The 19,871-nt window shown below is 45.5% G+C and overlaps 1 protein-coding gene across 1 annotated transcript in view; it reads right to left on the reverse strand.

Moving 5' to 3' along the window:
• col7a1l (collagen type VII alpha 1-like) overlaps positions 1 to 19,871 on the reverse strand; it is a 363,635-nt gene that overhangs the window by 108,122 nt on the left and 235,642 nt on the right. The window contains exons 71-75 of the mRNA XM_072281015.1: positions 19,141 to 19,176; positions 17,485 to 17,589; positions 14,958 to 15,020; positions 10,739 to 10,774; positions 2,644 to 2,679 (exon numbers count right to left, since the gene is read on the reverse strand). Coding sequence (XP_072137116.1) covers positions 2,644 to 2,679; positions 10,739 to 10,774; positions 14,958 to 15,020; positions 17,485 to 17,589; positions 19,141 to 19,176 — 276 coding nt within the window. The remainder of the gene's footprint in view (positions 1 to 2,643; positions 2,680 to 10,738; positions 10,775 to 14,957; positions 15,021 to 17,484; positions 17,590 to 19,140; positions 19,177 to 19,871) is intronic.

The raw sequence follows: 19,871 nt of genomic DNA on the forward strand, positions 1-19,871 counted from the left end.
GTGACTCAGCAAACCCACAGCTCACGGCAGACCCCCACACAAAAAAAACTATTAACCAGAGATAACTGAGTTACACAGATGAATGATCTCGGCTCAAGAATAAACATGGGTGGAAATGACTCCAGCTCCTCATCAAAAAGAAACACAAGCTGAGAAGTTTGTGAGTTAATACCACTATTTTGAGTCCCAGTTTGACTTTTGAGAGTTGGACACTGAGTAGGATCATCCCCTCCATGAACTGGCCTTTCAGATATTCGGCTGCTCATGATGAGGTGTTCGACAAGACGATCCCACATCTAAATCCGTCACTCTCCGCGAAGTGCTCCTTTGGAATGTTGACTGGGAAAGTAGCTTCCATTCTCTGGTTCATAACATTCACCACACAAGGCGGGATTTAGACTTCGCATTCCCATTCTGACTTGTCAGGTCATGGACTCCTCTACTACCACAATGGCGCCAACTGAGGTTGGAGGAGCATCACCAATAATCCATCTGGGTAGCTCCAGCCTGATGGCATGAACATCGATTTCTGTAACGTCTGGTAATTTTCCCATCCCCTTTCTCCCTTTTTCCATTCCCCACTCTGGCTCCCCCTCACTCCTTCTCTTCTCCTCAACAGCCCATCACCTCTCTCTCTCTCGTTCAAGTTCAGGTCTATTTCCATTCAACCACACACAAGTACACAGCCAAACGAAACAACCTTCCTCAGGGACCAAGGTGAAGCACGCAGCACATAGATCACACACAGCACATAAAATAATATCAACAGATAATTATAAAAAATAGTCAATAGATATACAAGTTGACATAAAAATACATATATTACATAAACTTTAATATTCACATGTATAATGCTACTGGCATTGCCATAAAGAATGTGTGGTTGCAAAGTGTTAAGAAGTCTCACAGCCTGCAGGAGAAGCTGTTACCCAGATTAACAGTCCCTGTTCTTATACAGTGGAACATTCTGCCTGACGCTAGGGGGTCAAAGAGATTGTGGGACAGATGGGAGCGGTCCTTTGACAATGTTGAGGGCTCTGTGAATACAATACTTTTGGAATATGTCCTGGATTGGGGGAGGGGGGTGTGGAAAGCAACAACCAGAGCTCTTCCTTCCCTTTCTTCCTTGGTCCACAGCCCTCTCCTGCCAAACTCCTCCCTCAGCACTTTTCCTCTTCCACCTATCACCTCCCTGCTTCTTTCCTCACCCCTCCTCCCCAACCCACCCACCTTCCCCCTCACCCGGTTTCACCGATCACCTGCCAGCTTATACCACTCCTTTTCCCCGGCCTTCTGATTTTGGCTTCTTTTCCCATCCAGATGAAGGGTTTCAGACTGAAATGTCAACTGTTTATTCACCTCCATAGGTGCACCCTGACTCATTTCATTTGGCGGGATACGTGTGTACAGTTGAATGACGATAAACTTGAACTTGTGTGGGAAGACCATTAATAGTACCCAGTGCTGGGGCTAGGTAATACCCACCTGCCCAGTCATCCAGCTTTACTTACTGCTGGAGGGATAATGCTGCACTGACTGCAGAAGGGTTTGTAAATCACCCACCCAGAAGGGAAAGCAAGATCTCAGTTCAGATTCAAGAATCAAGATTTTTCACTGTCATTCTTCAGTACATAAATCATGGGGAACACAACAGCAAAGAAACAATCCCTTCGGCTCATCTAGACTTTGCCAAAGCGGTATTCTGCCAAGTCCCATCGACCTGCACCCGGACCATGGCCCTCCCTACCCTTCCTGTCCATGTACCTATTAAAGTTTTTCTTAAATGTTGTAATTGAACCCCCATCTCCTACTTGTGCTGGCAGCTCATTCCACACTCTCACCATCTTCGGAATGAAGTAGTTTCCCCTCAGGTTCCCCTTAAACATTTCACCTTTCACCCTTAACCCATGACCTCTAGTTCTCATCTCACCCAAACTCAAGGAAAAAACCTGCTTGCATTTACCCTATCTACACCCCTCAATTTCATATACCTCTATCAAATCTCCCCTCACTCTCCTATGCTGTATGGAATAAAGTTCCTACAACAGAGTGTAAAGGAGAACAAAGTGATTGTTACTCCAGATCTGATGCAGCTTAAAAAACATAATAAGCAGAAAGAACAGAATGAAAATAGTAAATATAAATATAAAAGCAATTCTATAAACACCATGTAGAAGTAGCTGTTCTATACATAGACTGATTATATGCACATAAATTGACACTAGGTTTAGTATCTTATGTGAAAGAAAAGTTCTGGTGACAGTGTGGCACTCCCTCAGTAAGGCACTGGAAGTAGCTCATGCCTGTGGAGTGGATTTTGACCCAGATGAGAGGACACTGCCACACCGGTTATGGAGTCACTAAATCAGCCAACACTCTGAGGAGATTACCACTGACTAGGCTTTGTGATTAAGTTAGGCTGGCACTGGAACCATGACGGCAGTTGCGGGCTGGCCCCAGCCCGATCCTCAGAATGTGCTGGTCGTTGACGCAAATGACACATTTCACTGTATGTTCTGATGTTAATGTGGCAAACAAAACTAATCTTAATTCTTTTAGTCTTTGACTGTACAGATGCTGATGGATATATGGTGTTCTTCCAGTACTTAATATATTAACCATTACAAAGCTTGAGGTACTTACTTTCTGACCTTTGAAGCCTGTGTCTCCTTTTTCTCCCTGAAAACACAAGAGCACGAGACAGATACTTGAGTCGCGCAAAGAACATCGATAGTCAGAGGAGTTTCTGCCAGCCTTCCAACATGGCAATGTATCACATGAGCTATTACCACCATCCAGGCCATGTCCTCTTCTTGCTAATGCCATTAGGCAGGAGGTCCCACACCACAAGGTGAGGAACAGTTTTAACCCTAAAACCTACAGCCAGTCCATCACAGGTAAAGCCCTCCCCATCACTGAGCACAATTACATGAAGCATTGCTGCAGGAAAGCAGCCTCCTTCATCAGAGATGCCCACCACTCTTCTTGCTGTTGCATCAGGAAGGTGGTACAGGAGCTTCAGAACTCACACCACCAGATTCAGGAACAGTTACTACCCCTCAACCATCAGGCTCTTGAACCAAAGGGGATAAATACAATCACTCAGCTTCACTTGCCCTGTCATTGAAATGTTCCCACTACCTATGGTCTCACTTGCAAGGATTCTTCATCTATGTTCTTGATATTTATTGCTTATTTTTAAAAATTATTTTCTATCTGTACTTGCAGAATTTATTCTCGTTTGCACATTAGTTGTTTGTCCATCTTATTTTTGAATTGTTTTTCATTGATTCTGTGGAGTTGCCTTATTCTTACAGTGAATGTCCTCAAGAAAATGACTCTCAGGATTGTATATGGTAACATATATGTACATTGATAATAAATTTACGTCCAACTATTTTTGAACTGTCAAGCTCCTGGACCCGCATGGGTAACTTCAATTACATTATCTGAACTGATTCTATGATCTGCAGACTCTCTTTCAAGGACTGTTTACAACTTATGTTGAATATTGTGGACATGCTAAGTTGGCACAGGAATCTGCGGCGAAACTTGCAGGCTGCTCCCAACACTTCCTGAAGTGCGTTGGTTGTTAACACAAACAATGTATTTTACTGCATGTTTCGATGTACAATATGATAAATAAATCTGTCTGAATCTGTTCTCACTATCATTTTACTTTGTACAATGTCTTCTTTTGCACTTTAGTTATTTGTCAGACTTTGTTTATGCATATTTTGTAGAATTCTACTGTATTTTGTTTTTCCTGTGCACGTCTGTAAGAAAATAAATCTCAAGGTAGTATATAGTAACATATATACTCAGTGGCCACTTTACTAGGTACAGGAGTGGAACCCAGTGTGGTCTTTTGCTGCTGTGGCCTATCTGCTTCATGGTTCAACGTGTTGTGCATTCAGAGACGCTCTCCTGCACGCCACTGTTGTAACATGTGGTTATTTGAGTTACTTTGCTTCCTGTCAGCTTGAACCAGGCTGGCTATTCTCCTGTGATCACTCTCATTAACAAAGTGTTTTTCACCCTCAGAACTGCCACTCACTGGATGCTTTTTAATTTTTTTTCACCATTCTCTGTAAACTCAAGAGATTGTTATGTGTGAAAATCACATTAGATCAGTAGTTTCTGAGATACCCCATCTGGCACTAACAATCATTCCACGGTCAAAGTCACTTAGGTCACATTTCTTCCCATTCTGACGTTTGGTCTGAACAACAACTGAACCTCTTGACCATGTCTGCATGCTTTTATGCATTGAGTTGCTGCCACATGGTGGCTGATTAGATATTTGCAGTAATGAGCAGGTGTACAGGTGTACCTAATAAAGTGGCCATCAAGTACATGCACTTAGATGACAAATTTAATTTGAAACTCGTAAGTAATTTTCTGTTTGCCTGACAGCCTGCAGGGTTCACACCTGGGTGTATGTCTGCAAATTGCCATGAACAGTGCTACCTTAAGGCAGGGGTGTGTGTTACTGCTACCTTAAGAGACCATGTTGTGCTCTACCATGCCTGGAGGGCAGTTAAAGGCTGATTGCATCAATAAGCAGCTGTATTTACAATACTGTGCAAAAGTCTCAGGCACCCCAGCGGCAGATAGATATATAGCCCAGTGTGAAAGCTTTAGGCACAATTAATAGTTTACTCAAGACTTTTAATTGTGCCTAAAGCTTTCACACTGTATTGTACCTGAAGCCCGAACTCCATGTGAGTGAGTGAGAGACATTAGCACTCAGCTCAAGATCAGTTTGGAAGGATCCTGGATACCACATTACCCAGTATCTCGGTAGCCAATTCACAGCATTGAGAGAACTGTATTGTTACCATGTACCTGTGTACGGGGTCTTTCTTTTGTTACATTTAAAATGGCGATTTTTGTTATGTTAATCTGTGGAATGCGGCTTTGTTGTGTTTTAACGCTGCAGAGAGTTTGCGCTAGCAGTTTATTGTGGTTTAGAGGGTGATAAGAGGGTGCTATTAGCCAATGGGTGGTTATGTATCGTTTTGTTTTCGGATGCCATGCTGTATGATATGACTGTGGACTGAGTTTTGGCGGGGAGTCGGGAGGAGAGACGAGGAGGACGGCGGACGTGCGGAGAGGCTCCGGTCGATCACTTCGGGTGGTCCCGAGCCGTGGGTCGACGGAATTCGGGTGGTCGTCTGACGTCGAACTTGAGCTCCAACGGTAGCGCGCGAAGAACTTGGACTTTGAATAAGTGTTGGCGCCTTTTTTTTTCATTACTTTCCTCTCTGTATCACATGTATATTAATGCCCTAGAATTAGTAATATCTATAAAGTGTATGTGTTAAAATTTACTGGGTGTGCTGGCTGATGATTGATGTTTGTGATTGATTCGGGCGACGATTGACCCTGAGGGGACTGCTGAAGCAGGTGCTGGGCGGGATTTCCCCTAGACATACACGAGCCAAAATAACGGAACGTTACAAGTGGGGGCTACCGTCAGGGATTTGGATTTTTTTTCGGGAAAGTTGTACTTGTGGTTGCGGTAAGTGGTGTGAAGATGGAGCGAGATAAGATTGTAAGTTGGTGTGAAATGGAGGAGGTACCGGTGAATCATGCGTGTGTGGTAAGCGGGGTCGATTATCGCATTCCGGCAGAGGTACTGGTGCGAGGGTTGAGTTTGATTAAAGGTATCGGGCAGGTAGAACTTGTAGCTAGAAGGGGTGGGAAAGAACTGGAGGCTTGCTGGATGTTGGTGCGGGCGAGTGCCGACGTCATGGCTTTAGAATTACCAGCTGTTGTGTGGCTATCCACCTATGGGGGGGAGGAGGAGGAAGGGAGACCGAGGGTCGGAGGTAGGAGGATACTTGAACCCGGGGGAGCCTTTTGGAGTGAGGTGGGATGCTCAATGTGAGGAGGCGTTCCAATCTCTAAAAAGGGCGCTGACACAGGCCCCAGTGTTGGCTTTTGCTGATCCCCGGAAGCCGTATGTTCTACACACTGATGCCAGTCACGAGGGTCTTGGGGCTGTTCTGTACCAGGAACAGGGAAACGGATTGAGGCCAGTGGCGTTTGTCAGTCGGAGCTTGTCGCCATCTGAGAGAAACTATCCCACTCACAAGCTGGAGTTCTTGGCATTGAAATGGGCGGTGGTAGACAAGTTGAGTGACTACCTATACGGGGCCCAGTTTGAAGTGAGAACTGATAACAACCCCCTCACTTATATCCTGACTTCGGCGAAGCTGGACGCTACTGGGCACCGGTGGGTAGCAGCCTTGTCTGCCTATGAGTTCAGCCTGAAGTACCGCCCGGGGAGTCGGAACATCGATGCAGATGCCCTGTCTCGTCGGGCGCACGACGAGTCGGGCACGGCCGAGGAGTGGAAGAGTGTCCCTGCCCAGGGAGTAAAGGCCATGTGTCAAGTTGGGAGCGACGGGGAAGTAGGAGCACAGATGGGAACGGATCGGGCAGTAGATCAACTGGGGGCTGACGGTGACGCGCTGCCCACTGGTTACTGTAATGTGACTGCTCTGAGGAACCGGCAGCTGCCGGAGTTGAGTCACCAGGAAGTACAGGCGGCTCAGCGTGATGACCCAAGCCTTGGCACTATCTGGTACGCGGTTAGCCAGGGTGATATGGGGCAGGTGGAGAAGGCGAAACATGCCTCCGTTCCTCTACTACTGAAGGAGTGGCCCCGGTTGAAGCTGAAGAACCACGTCCTGTACCGAGTCACTTCGCCTCCGGACCACCCCCGGCGCTGGCAGCTGGTCATGCCCGAGAAGTATCGAAAGGCTGTGCTTCAGGCTCTACATGATGATTCCGGGCACTTAGGGGTAGAGAAGACCTATGGATTAGTCAAGGACCGGTTTTACTGGCCCCGGATGAGGGGGGAGGTGGAAGAATACTGTAAGACCTGTAGCCGTTGCGTCAGGAGGAAGACCTTGCCTGCGCAGGCGGCTCCGTTATCCCACTTGCAGAGTGCAGGACCCATGGACCTGGTGTGTATGGATTTCCTGTCTATTGAGCCGGACACCAGCAATACCGCGAATGTTTTGGTCCTCACGGATCACTACACTAGATATGCGCAGGCTTTTCCTACTAAGGATCAGAAAGCGACTACAGTGGCGAAGGTGTTATGGGAGAAGTACTTTGTTCATTATGGCCTTCCCCGGCGGATCCACAGTGATCAGGGACGGGACTTCGAGAGCAGGCTTATCCATGAATTGCTGGATATGCTTGGGGTTGAAAAGTCCAGAACCACCCCCTATCACCCTCAGGGTGATCCTCAGCCCGAGAGGTTTAACCGGACCCTGCTGGACATGCTCGGCACCTTGGAGATTGGACGGAAGAGTAAGTGGAGTCAGCACATCGCCCATTTGGTTCATTGTTACAATTGTACTCGCAATGATGCTACGGGGTACTCGCCCTACTATCTGATGTTCGGACGGGAAGCGAGGTTGCCCATTGATCTGTGTTTTGGGACTGAAGCGGGGGAAATACCTTCGAAGCCATGTCTGAAGTACGTGTCCGATATGAGGAGAGAGTTGAAAAGGGCGTACGAGTTGGCTGAGGCGGCAGCCACCAAGCAGAACCAGCGGAATAAAAGGAGGTATGATCAGAAGGTAAAGTTCGTCCAGCTATTGCCAGGAGATCGAGTCCTTATCCGGAATTTAGGACTACAGGGTAAGCACAAGTTGGCGGACCGTTGGGCAGCCACCCCATATGTGGTGGAGAGTCAGATGCCGAATCTCCCGGTTTACCGGGTGAGACCTGAGGGCGGGCAGGGGCCTGTCAAGGTACTCCATCGGAACCACCTGTTGCCTCTGGGTCGAGAGGTGAAGATGGACCTAGAGTCCGAATGGGAGTTTACTCCTAGTACGAGGACTCTGCGAGGGCGCGGGGCGCGGGAAGAGGCCGCTGCGAAGAAAACGGGGCCGGTCCCCACCTCGAGAAGGGATACGTCATCGGAAGATGATGATTCGGACGTGTGGTACCTGCTTCCGTTCGCTGATTCCCCGGTGCCAGGAGAAGAGACTCTTGGCCCTTCCATCACTGAGTCAGGGGGACCGAGGGAGGGTGTTGCAGAGCCGCCTGTATTACAGCCGGCATTGGGGGAGGAGAGGGTGGAGGCAGAACCCGAGCCAGAGGGCTCACCGGGGCAGAGGGATCCCGGTGAAGGGGAAGGTCCGACAGATCGGCTCGAGGGGTCACCTGGGGTGTCTGAACAGGGAGAGTCCACAGAGGAAGTCCTGAGGCCTCAGAGGAGTAGGCATCCCCCGGAAAGACTCACTTATATAGCGCCGGGAGAGCAGGGTGTAATCTCTACTGCCCTGCAAAGTTATGTCACTGCTTTATGCACCTGGGTTGGGTTTTGTGTTTTACAAGGAGTACTAGTGAATTCTGTTAACGTCATGAGGGCATGACTTTTTTTAGGTGGGGGGAGAGTGTACGGGGTCTTTCTTTTGTTACATTTAAAATGGCGATTTTTGTTATGTTAATCTGTGGAATGCGGCTTTGTTGTGTTTTAACGCTGCAGAGAGTTTGCGCTAGCAGTTTATTGTGGTTTAGAGGGTGATAAGAGGGTGCTATTAGCCAATGGGTGGTTATGTATCGTTTTGTTTTCGGATGCCATGCTGTATGATATGACTGTGGACTGAGTTTTGGCGGGGAGTCGGGAGGAGAGACGAGGAGGACGGCGGACGTGCGGAGAGGCTCCGGTCGATCACTTCGGGTGGTCCCGAGCCGTGGGTCGACGGAATTCGGGTGGTCGTCTGACGTCGAACTTGAGCTCCAACGGTAGCGCGCGAAGAACTTGGACTTTGAATAAGTGTTGGCGCCTTTTTTTTTCATTACTTTCCTCTCTGTATCACATGTATATTAATGCCCTAGAATTAGTAATATCTATAAAGTGTATGTGTTAAAATTTACTGGGTGTGCTGGCTGATGATTGATGTTTGTGATTGATTCGGGCGACGATTGACCCTGAGGGGACTGCTGAAGCAGGTGCTGGGCGGGATTTCCCCTAGACATACACGAGCCAAAATAACGGAACGTTACACCTGTTATGCGCTACAAACTGAGTGATCAACATTGGCCAGTCCAAAGGAAGAAGTGAAATGGTTCAGAAATTCTCCTTCCCTTTCTCCTATGGTCCATTTTCCGCTCCTGTGAATATTGACATTTCCTTCCAGTTCAAAAAAAACCCCTCTCCCCCCCACTCTTCTATTTCCCAGTCTGGCCTCTTACGTCTTCTCACCTGACTATCACCTCCCCCCGGTTCCTCTCCTCCTTCCCTTTCTCCTATGGTCCACTCTCCTCTCCTAGCAGATTCCTTTCTCTCCAGCCCTTTACCTTTCCTGTACACCTGGCTTCAGCTATCATCTTCCAGCTATCCTCCTTCCCCTTCCCCATGTTTTTATTCTGGCATCTTCCTGCTTCCTTTCCAGACCTGAAAAGGGACTCGGCCCGAAACATCGACTGTTTTCTCATTTCCACTGATACTGCTGGACCTGCTGAGTTCCTTCAGCATTTTGAGTGAGTTGGTTCAGCTGCTGCTGCTAACTGCAGAAAGCCAATGAACATATTCTGACCCACTTTCCAGTGTGGCCTGTTTTAAATACAACAGGTTAGTGCTGCGATGTGGCCTCCTGTATATCGGTGAGACCAACATAGATGTGGAGACCGCTTTGCCGAGCGCCTACGCTCCGTTCGCCAGAAAAACCAGGATCTCCCGGTGGTCACCCATTTCAATTCTACTTCCCATTCCTATTCCAACATGTTAGTCCACGGCCTCCTTTACTGCTAAGATGAGGCCACACTCAGGTTGGAGGAGCAACACCTTATATTCCATTTGTAGGGTTGCCAACTTTCTCACTCCCAAATAAGGGACAAAAGTAGCAGTCAAATACAGGACACTTGTGTTTACCCCGAGAAAGACTACCATGACCATGAAGCCTTGCGCAGGCACCTGTGTATGCATGCATGTACGTGCCGAGTATTTTCTACAAATCGGTTTTGGCTTAATCTTCCCGATTCTGCATTTACTGTATGTTAGTGTTATATTAGGTTTTATGTTTTATTGGTATGATTTGGTAGGTTATTTTTTGGGTCTGGGAACGCTCAAAAATTTTTCCCCTATGAATTAATGGTAATTGCTTCTTCGCTTTACGCCATTTTGGCTTACGGATGGTTTCATAGGAACGCTCTACCTTAGCAGGGGAAATATGGGACAAGGGTGGTCCCGTATGGGACAAACCAGTTTAGCACAATATACGGGATGTCCTGGCTAATACGGGACAGTTGGCAACCCTATCCATTTGGCTAGCCTCCAACCTGATGGCACCAACATCAGATTCTCAAACTTCTGGTGATTGCCCCCTCCTTCACCATTTTCCCATTCCTGTTTCCCTCCCTCACCTTATCTCGTTATCTGCCCATCACCTCCACCTCTTATCAGATTCCTCCTTCTCCAGCCCTTTATCTCTTTCATCAACCAACTTCTTCATTCTTTACTTCCCCCTCCCCCTTCCATGGTTTCACCGATCACCTACAACCTTCCTCCTCACCTCCCACCTTCTTGCTCTAACTTCTCATCTTTTTTTCCCAGTCCTGACGAAGGCTCTCAACTTAATGCTACCTTGAACCAACTTACATCCATAATCAATTCATGAAAGCATAAGATTGCCAACAATAATTCCGCAGCTGATATATTGAGCCCTCCCCGCATCATCTAAGAGTAAAGAGAAAATACAGGACTTACGCGTGGGCCTAGAACTCCTGGAATACCCGGGATTCCCTGTGGAAAATAAGCAGAGCCATTATTTTTTAAAGGAACCTCACACAATCCTCAACCCACAGTCTAAAGGCCTCTCAGAAGGCCCAGTATTGAAAATATTAATTCCACATCCAATCAATCTAGGCCTTTCAATATGCAGAAGGTTTCAATGAGATGCCCCTGTCATTCTCCTAAACTGCAGTGAGTACAGGCCAGAACAATTAAACACTCCCCATATGTTAAACCCGTCATTCCAGGGACGATTCTTGTGAACCTCCTCTCGACCCCTTCCAATGCCAGCACATCATTTCTTAGATAAGTGGTGGCCCAGAACTGCTCGCTATACTCTAAGTACGGTCTGACCAAAGCCTTATAGAGCCTCAGCTTTACATCCTTGCTTTTGTATTCTAGTCCTCTCAGAATGAATGCTAACTTCACTTTTACCTTCCTCACGACCGACTCAATCTGCAAGTGGCTCCTTAGTCCCTTTGCATCTCTGATTTCTGAATTTTCTCCTGTTTAGAAAATACTCTATGCCTTTAGCCCTTCTACCAAAATGCATAACCATACACTTCCCTACACAATGTTCCATTTGCCACTTCTTTACCCCTTCTCCTAATCTGTCAGTCCTTCTGCAAACTCCCTGCTTCCTCAACACTGCCTGCCCGCTCTTCTTTCTTTGTACTGTCTACAAACCTGGCCACGTGAAATTAGCGTACTTGCTAAATGAACCTTGCAGGTATCGCAGGGCCGAGTGAGTTGATGCTTTTATTTGCTGCAGCCCCTTGGGGAGCAGAGGTTCGCCAGTGACTCCACAATTGCTCCCACTCACTGTTCCATTTGCACCATGACCGACATCTCAGGCAATGCCAATCACACAGCGTTGTGCGCAACTACATCCAGTATACATTCCCAACATGGGACAAACAGACAAGCAATGACACTAGGATGAATTTACACACAGACATGGGACAACACTTGGTGAGAGATTGAGAAGCTAGTACCTTAAGTTAACACACATATTAGCACATCTCTACCAAAGGAGGTGTGAGGCGCCCCTTCCCTCCACTAGCCTGCAGGTCACCCTTGAGCAACTTTCGCTCTTGCTTAGCCCCCGATCAGGATCACATGGGAGCAGGTGGTGGATGGTCATATGAGCTGCCGGTGCATTTAATGTCCTGGTTATGCAACCACTGACACCAGGCAATCTCTGAGGAGTATTGATAATGGCTGGGGTCATCTTTCTTGTAAAGACACTGCCCAGAAGAAGGCAATGGCAAACTGCTTCTGTAGGAACATATGCCAAGAACAATCATGGTCAAGATCAACATTGCCCACGTCATGCAACCCGGCATATACAGAATGAACGAATGAATCTCCACCAGGGAACAGGATTGTTTCTGACAGAGGACTTGAGTCTTATTAGCTACATCAGACAATACTAGGTAAAAGGAACTATACTACCAACACTTAAAGACTCAGACACACAGATCTCTCTACTTACTGGGTTAACAGTCACTGGACTGCATTAAACCAATAACAGATAGTTTAACAATAATGGATAAGGTTTATTCATTATGAAATCTGACTCCTTTTCTCAAGCACAGTTTGTTTAAATTCATTACTTTGCAGGATATGGGTAGGGCAAGTTTTGCCGTTACTATCTACATTTCACAAGGTGGTGGTGGGTGTTTTCTTCCTGAGAGCTTGTGGTCCTTTGAGAGACAGGGTATTAGAAAAGTACAGCACAGAAACAGGTCTTTCGGCCCACTTAGTCCAGGCTGAAACCATTTAAACTGTCTACTCCCATCATCCTTTACCCAGACCATTGTCCTCCATACCTCTACCATTCATGTATCTATTCAAACCGCTTCAATGTTGAAATTGAGCTTGCATGCACCACGTGCCGGGAGCTCATTCCACACTCCTTTGATGCACTGAGTGAAGAAGTTTTCTCTCATGTTCCCCCTTAAACTTCTCACCTTTCAACCTTAACCCATGACCTCTGGTTGTAGTCCCACTCAACCTCAGTCGAAAAAGCCTGCTTGCATTTACCCTATCTATACCCCTCATAATTTTGTAAACCTCTATAAAATTTCCTCTCAGTCTTATACATTCCAAGGAATAAGGTCCTAAGTTATTCAATCTTTCCTTTTAACTCAGGCCCTCCAGACCCAGCAACATCCTCGTAAATTTTCTCTGTACTCTTTCAAACTTCTTTACATATTTCTTGTAGGTAGGGAACCAAAACTGCACACAATACTCCAAGTTAGGCCTCAACAATGTCTTATACAATTTCAACGTAACATCCCATCTCTCTTTGTTGAAGGAGCTCCCACAGTAGTGGCCAGAATCCCACAAGCAACAAGAAAGGGTGAAAATTTTCCAAACCGGGATGGTGTATTCGTGTGACTTGGGAGAACCTGTGGGTGGTGGCACTTCACTTCACCTGCTGTCTTCACCCTGCTCGATGATGAAGATTACGGATTTAGGAAGTGCTGTCGGAGTAGGCCAGGTCAGTATCTGTAGGGGTTTTCTCTTTAGCTGATGCGCACTACAATCACTGTATGCTGGTGGAGGGAATGACAAGTGGATTCCCTTAAGACCACAAGACATAGGAACAGAATTAGGCCATGGAATGGTGTGCTCCACCATTCCATCATGGCTGATTTGTTATCCCTCTCAACCCATTCTCCCGCCTTCTCCCTGTAACCTGTGACATCCTTAATAATCAAGAACCTACCAACCTCTGCTTTAAATGTACCCAATGACTTGGCCTCCACTGCCGTCTGTGGCTATGAATTCCACAGATTCACCACACCCTCTGGCTAAAGAAATTTGTCCTCATCTTTATTCTAAAGGGATGTCCTTCTATTCTGAGACAGTGCCCTCTGGTCCTGGACTAATAATCTTCTCCACATCCACGCTATCTAGGCCTGGAGTTCCCAATCTTTTTTTATCCCTACCACTGTCTGTAGTATCCTTGGACCCCAGGCTGGGAACCCCTGATCTAGGCCTTTCAATATTCCATAGGCCTCATTGAGTCACCCCTCGTTCTTCTAAACTCCAGTGAGTACAGGCCCAAAGCCATCAGATGCTCCTCATACATTGTCGGGATCATGCTCATGAACTGCCTTTGGACCCTCTCCGGGGTCCATGTGTTGCCAGTCGAGCAGGCTGCTTTGTCCTGAGTGGCGCTGAGCTTCACGGTTATCAGAGCCACAGCTTCTGCTGAATTTTGAGTTCCTTCGTGCTGGCTTTTGATGTAGCCTTAAAAAAACACTTGGTAATTTTTTATATGCACCCTGCAGGGCAATAAATTTTAGGAGTGCACGATAGTGTGGCAGATGCGGCAAGGCAAGTCTGCATTCAATTCAAGCAAGTGAGGTCTCTGAAGATGATCCAACCCTTTGCTCAGCTTGCCATTTGGAGATGCAAATTACAAACAAAGGGTTCTCGGCTGACACTTGCTATTGGTCAGTTACTTTACTAATTGTGAAGTATTATTGGCCTTTAATGAGTAGATTCTATTGGCTATTAGCACCTGTACTATTGTAGTGTGATTGGTGATTGATCGTAAAAATAATGAATTTGAACATACTCTAGGTTACCAGTTGGTCAATACCTGTATAGAGCTGATCAACCACTGCATAAAAATTGCACTTTTGTTCAGACTTCCGGACAGTTTGGTGGCAGGGTCCATGTTGTTCTTCCTGTTCACATGTCACACGTAAATAAATTGTGAGTGAGGAAAGAGTGCGAGTTTTCAGAATCTAGTTAATGACAGCGGTGTAGCTGTTAGTGTACCGCTATTACAGCGCCAGTGACCCAGGTTCAATTCTGCCACTGCCTATAAGGAGTTTGTACATTCTCCCTGTGACTGCATGGGTTTCCTCCAGGTGCTCCGGTTTCCTCCCATATTCCAGTCGGTTAATTAGTCACATGGGTCTCCTTGGGCTGGAACAGCTTGTGCAGTATCTCGAAGTTAAAAATAAATGATTGAAGTGTGCCAAGTCCACGTGCCTGAAGATGGAGTTCCCTCTACTCTGCACAAACACAACTCTGAAGAATGGTCTAACCCTCCTCATCCACGGCCCTGTGCTGCCTTAGAATCTCTCCCGGGCCGCCATGCTTTGAGATCAGGACATTCTTGTATCAGCACCTCTCCGGAATCAAGATGGTTCAAGTAACCAATGTCTCTTACCGGTGTTCCTGGGCGCCCTTGTGGTCCTGGCATCATTGGATCAAGTCCTTTGACATAGACGACCTGCAAAGTTACAAAACACAAGTTAAGCTTCTGGTTACAGTTCAGTCTGCAGTTGTGGAGAGAGTAAAAGAGAGTTAACGTGTTAGGACATCGAATAATACGTTATTGGTCAGGCCCTTCGGCCCAACTGTTACATGCTAACCAATATTCCGATTGAAGCTAGTCTCATTTAAAGATTAGCATTACTTGTCACACGTACATCCAAACATGCAGTGAAATATATCTTTTGCATCAAATCAAATCAGCAAGGATTGTGCTGGGCAGCCCACAAGTGTCACCACGCTCTGCGGCCAACTGATCTCCTCCAGCACTTTGTCTGTGTTGCTCTAGCTTTCCAGCATCTGCACTGCCTCTTGTGTTTATGACAAATAAAACTAATCTTAATCTTAATCCTTGAAGCCGAAAGGAAAATAAACCCCAAACACCACCAGAAAACAACACCTTAATTACAAAGACAATTATGAATTAAATAATTTTAAAGCTTTATGAACTTGGAGATCTTATGAGAATTGAACTGTATAGCAAGTGAAGAAGCACTCTTCCAGTCTGGCTTAAAGCAGTACATTCAAAAATTAATCTTCTGCTTCACACATTAGATGAGCTATACAGGAATGTGTGCAGAAATTAAATCAGATAAACGGAGGCAAAATATCAGCCCCAATCATATTTAATGACAAATGAGAGTTGAAAAATTGATTCCTATAATTATAATGCTAGAAAGTTTGTGAACCCTGCAGAATTTTCTATATTTCTGCATTAATATGACCTAAAATGTGATCAGATCATCATGCAAGTCCTAAAACTAGATAAAGAGATACTAAAACTAGATAAAACTAGAAAAATAACACAAAATATACTTATTCATATATTTATACAGAAAAATGATCCAATACTACGTGTATTTGTTGGAAAAAGTATGTGAAGCTTTGCTTTCAGTAACTGGTGTGACCCCCCCCCCCCCCGCCCCCACAGCAATAACTTCAACCAAATGTTTCTGGTAACTGTTGAAATATCCTGCACATCGGCTTGGAGAAACTTTAGGCCATTTCTCCTTACAAAACTGCTTCAACTCTGGGATGTTGGTGGGGTTCCTTGCATGAACTGCTTGCTTTAGTTCCTTCCACAACATTTCTATAGGTTTAAGGTCAGAACTTTGACCTGGCTATTCCAAAACATGAATTTTCTTCTTTTTAAACCATTCTGTAGTTGATGTACTCTTGTCTTTCGATTATTGTGTTGTTGCATTATCAAACTTCTATTAAGTTTCAGGTGACAGACTGCTACCCTGATGTTCTCCTGTAAAATGTCTTGATACAACTTTGAATTCACTGTTCCCTTAACAATTGCAAGCTGTCCAGGCCCTGATGCAGGAAAGCAGCCCCAAGCCAGGATGGTCCTTCCACCGTGCTTCACAATTGCAATGAGATTTTGGTGTTGGTGTGCAGTGCCCATTTTTCTCAATTAATAAATGAACAAGTATAATTTTCTTTTGTGTTACTTATTTAATTGAGTTCTCCTTATCTAGTTTTATGACTTATATGAAGATCTAATCATATTTAGGTCATATTTATGCAGAAATAGAGAAAATTCGACAGGGTTCACAAACTTTCTAGCACTAATGTATTTCCCTATGTTGTGTTCAATGCATGTACTAAACCACCACATTGTTGTAAAAATTGATCCAACTCACTAATGCCTTTCAGAAAAAAGAAATGTGCTCCCTTCATCCAAATGTGGTCCACGTGTGACTGCAGACTCACCAATGTGGCTGTCACTAACCTGTCATCTTGGTTCATGGGCGATTAGGGACAGACAATGTGTCCAAAGCGTCTCAACAAGTTCAGAGTGTGGTTAAGAAAGTGTATGATATGTTGACCTTCAATAGTTGGGGGGATTAAGTTGAAGATCCACAAGGTAATGTTGCAGTCCTATAAATCCCTGGTTAGACCACACTTCGAGTATTGTGTTCAGTTCTGATTGCCTCATTATAGGAACGATGTTGAAACTTTAGAGGAGATTTTCCAAGATGCTGTCCGGAATAGAGGATTTGTCTTATGAGGAATGATTGAGCGAGCTAGTGCTTTGCTCTTTGGAGTGAAGAAGAATGCTATAGAGTGGAAATCCGAAGACATTTTACCAAGCTGGAAATGGCTAATACCAGGGGGCATAATTTTAGGGTGTTTGGAGGGAAATATAGGGGGGATAACAGAGGTAGATTGTGTGGAACATGTTGGTAGATGGTAGGCACATGGATGAAAGAAAATTTGAGCACTATGTGGGAACAAAGAGTTAGACTGATCTTAGAGTAAGTTGATATGACAGCACAACATTGTGGGCCGAAGGGCCTGTACGATATTCTAATATCCTATGTTCTAAGTAGGTGAAAAGATATGAGTCACATGCTGGAAGAGGATCCTCCCTGTTTCTTATAGCAGACAGATTTTATAGATAAGATGCCACCTACCGGCCCAGGTGGACCTTGAACACCAGCTATACCCGGCAAGCCTGGAGGTCCCATAAGTCCTGGTAGTCCAGGTTCACCACGATCACCTTTGACTCCATCGCGTCCCTGGATGACATGAAGTCAAGGATAAATAAACGTTTATGATCAATCTATGCTCTTTCCAGATACCTACACAACGCTTATCCCACCAGTTCAGCAGCAGAGTCAACAAGTCACAGGTCTGATCCACAAAACCATAGTGCGTAGAAACAAAATAAGGCCATTCAGTCACTGAGTCTGCTCTGCCATTCAATCACGGCTGATTTGTTTTCCTCCTCAACCCCATTTTCCTGCCTTCTCCCCATAACCGTTGAAACCCTTTCTATACAAGAACCTATCAACCCCTGCTTAAAATATACCAAATTACTTAGACTCCACAGTGATCTGTGGCAATAAATTCCACAGATTCATTGCCGTATAGCTAAAGGAGTTCCTCCTCACCTCAGCTTCTAATCTGAGGCTGTGCCCTCTGGTTCTAGACTCCCCCACTATAGGAAACATCCTCTCCATGTCCACTCTATCAAATTATTTGGAAGGTTTCATTGAGAGCTCCCCCTCCGTCTTCTAAACTGCGAGCGCAGGCCCAGAGCCATCAAATGATCTTCATATGTTAAACCTTACATTCCCAGGATTATTCCATAAACCTCCTCTGCAGCGCGTGCCTGGTCGACCTGCAGCAAAAGTTGAATCCTACAATTTAAGGGGAGGAGACATACTCAACGTTCTCTCTCCAGGTTATTTCACGACTTTGCTGGAATTTTTATTGAATACAGGATCAAACAGTTTTAGGGACCCAATTTGTTGACAATATCTTGACTAGTCTACAATTCTCACTGTCCATGCACATACAGTGCAGCGAGGAGATCATTATCTGGAATATACTGCTTGACATCAACCTCTCTAAAAATCCATCCAGGGCCCAACATATCGATGCAACTATAAGGAAGGTGCACCAGCAGCTATATTTCATTAGGAGTTTGAGGAGATTTGGAACGTCACCAAAGACTGTAGCAAATTTCTACAGATATACTATGGAGAGCATTCTGACTGATTTCATCACCATCTGGTATGGAGGGGCCATTGCACAGAATCAAAAAGAACTGCAGAAAGTTGTAAACTCAGCCAGATCCGTCGTGGGCGCTAGCCTCTCCACCATCGAGGACATCTTCAAAAGGCGATGTCTCAGAAAGATGGCATTCGTCAGTAAGGAATCTCACCACCCAGGGCATGCCCTCTTCTCATTATTACCATCAGGGAGGAGGTTCAGGAGCCTGAAGATGCATGCTCAGTGTTTTAGGAACAGCTTTTTCCCTTCAACCATCAGATTTCTGATGGACACTGAACACTACCTCACTATCTCTTAATATTATTTCTACTTTTGCACTATTTTTAATTTAACTATTTAATATACACACACACACACACATATACCTTCTCCCTGTAGCCTTTGACACCCTTACTAATCAAGAACCTATTAACCTCTGCTTTAAATACACTCAGTGACTTGGCCACCACAGCCATCTGTGGCAATGAATTCCACAGATTCACCGGCCTTAGATGGTTTAAATCATCTAGCCCTTGCAACAGCTTATTCTGAACACTGTAACACATACATACATTTCTTGGAGTTTCTCCTGGATCACCCTTTTCACCCTAAAAAAAGAAACAAATAGAGTGAATAGACGAATAGCAAGCCAGCGTGCTCTCTGTAGCGTACCTGTCTCGGGGGGGGGGGGGCATGGTCGTGTATGGGTTAACGTAACATTTTCAGTGCCAGTGATTGCAGCTCAATTCCTGTCGCTGTCTGTAGTGAGTTTGTCCATTGATTTCCTCCGAGTGCTCTAGTTCCCTCCCACCTTCCAAAGATGTACTGGTTAGTGAATTGTGGGCATGCTATGTTGGTGCCAAAAGCATGGTGACATTTGTGGGCTGCCCCCAGCACATATTCAGACTGTGTGGATTTGAACAATGCATTTCACTGTATGTTTCAATATTTCAATGTATATGTGACAAATTAAACTAATCTTTTTAATCTTTCAATTATATTGGGAGCAGTAATTTCACCCCATTCATTTGAGACCACACGGAGTTATCAAAGATTTACAGCACTGTACTGCTTTGGGGCTGTGGCACCAGGTAAGATCAAAATGTGTCTACCTGTTTTCCTTTATGCAGAAGTCATATAGCACAGAAACAGGCCCTTTGGCCCAACCGGTCCATGCTGACCAAGATAACCACCCATCTCAAGGTGACTACAAAAGGACTCTTTTTTTATAGATTGATAGGCTACGTGTAACATGCAAAGGCAGCACTTTACGGACACGCCCATTTCCCTGAAGGGGCTGGGC

The sequence above is a fragment of the Mobula birostris genome, chromosome 16, assembly GCF_030028105.1.
Source record: "Mobula birostris isolate sMobBir1 chromosome 16, sMobBir1.hap1, whole genome shotgun sequence".
Lineage (NCBI taxonomy): Eukaryota > Metazoa > Chordata > Chondrichthyes > Myliobatiformes > Myliobatidae > Mobula > Mobula birostris.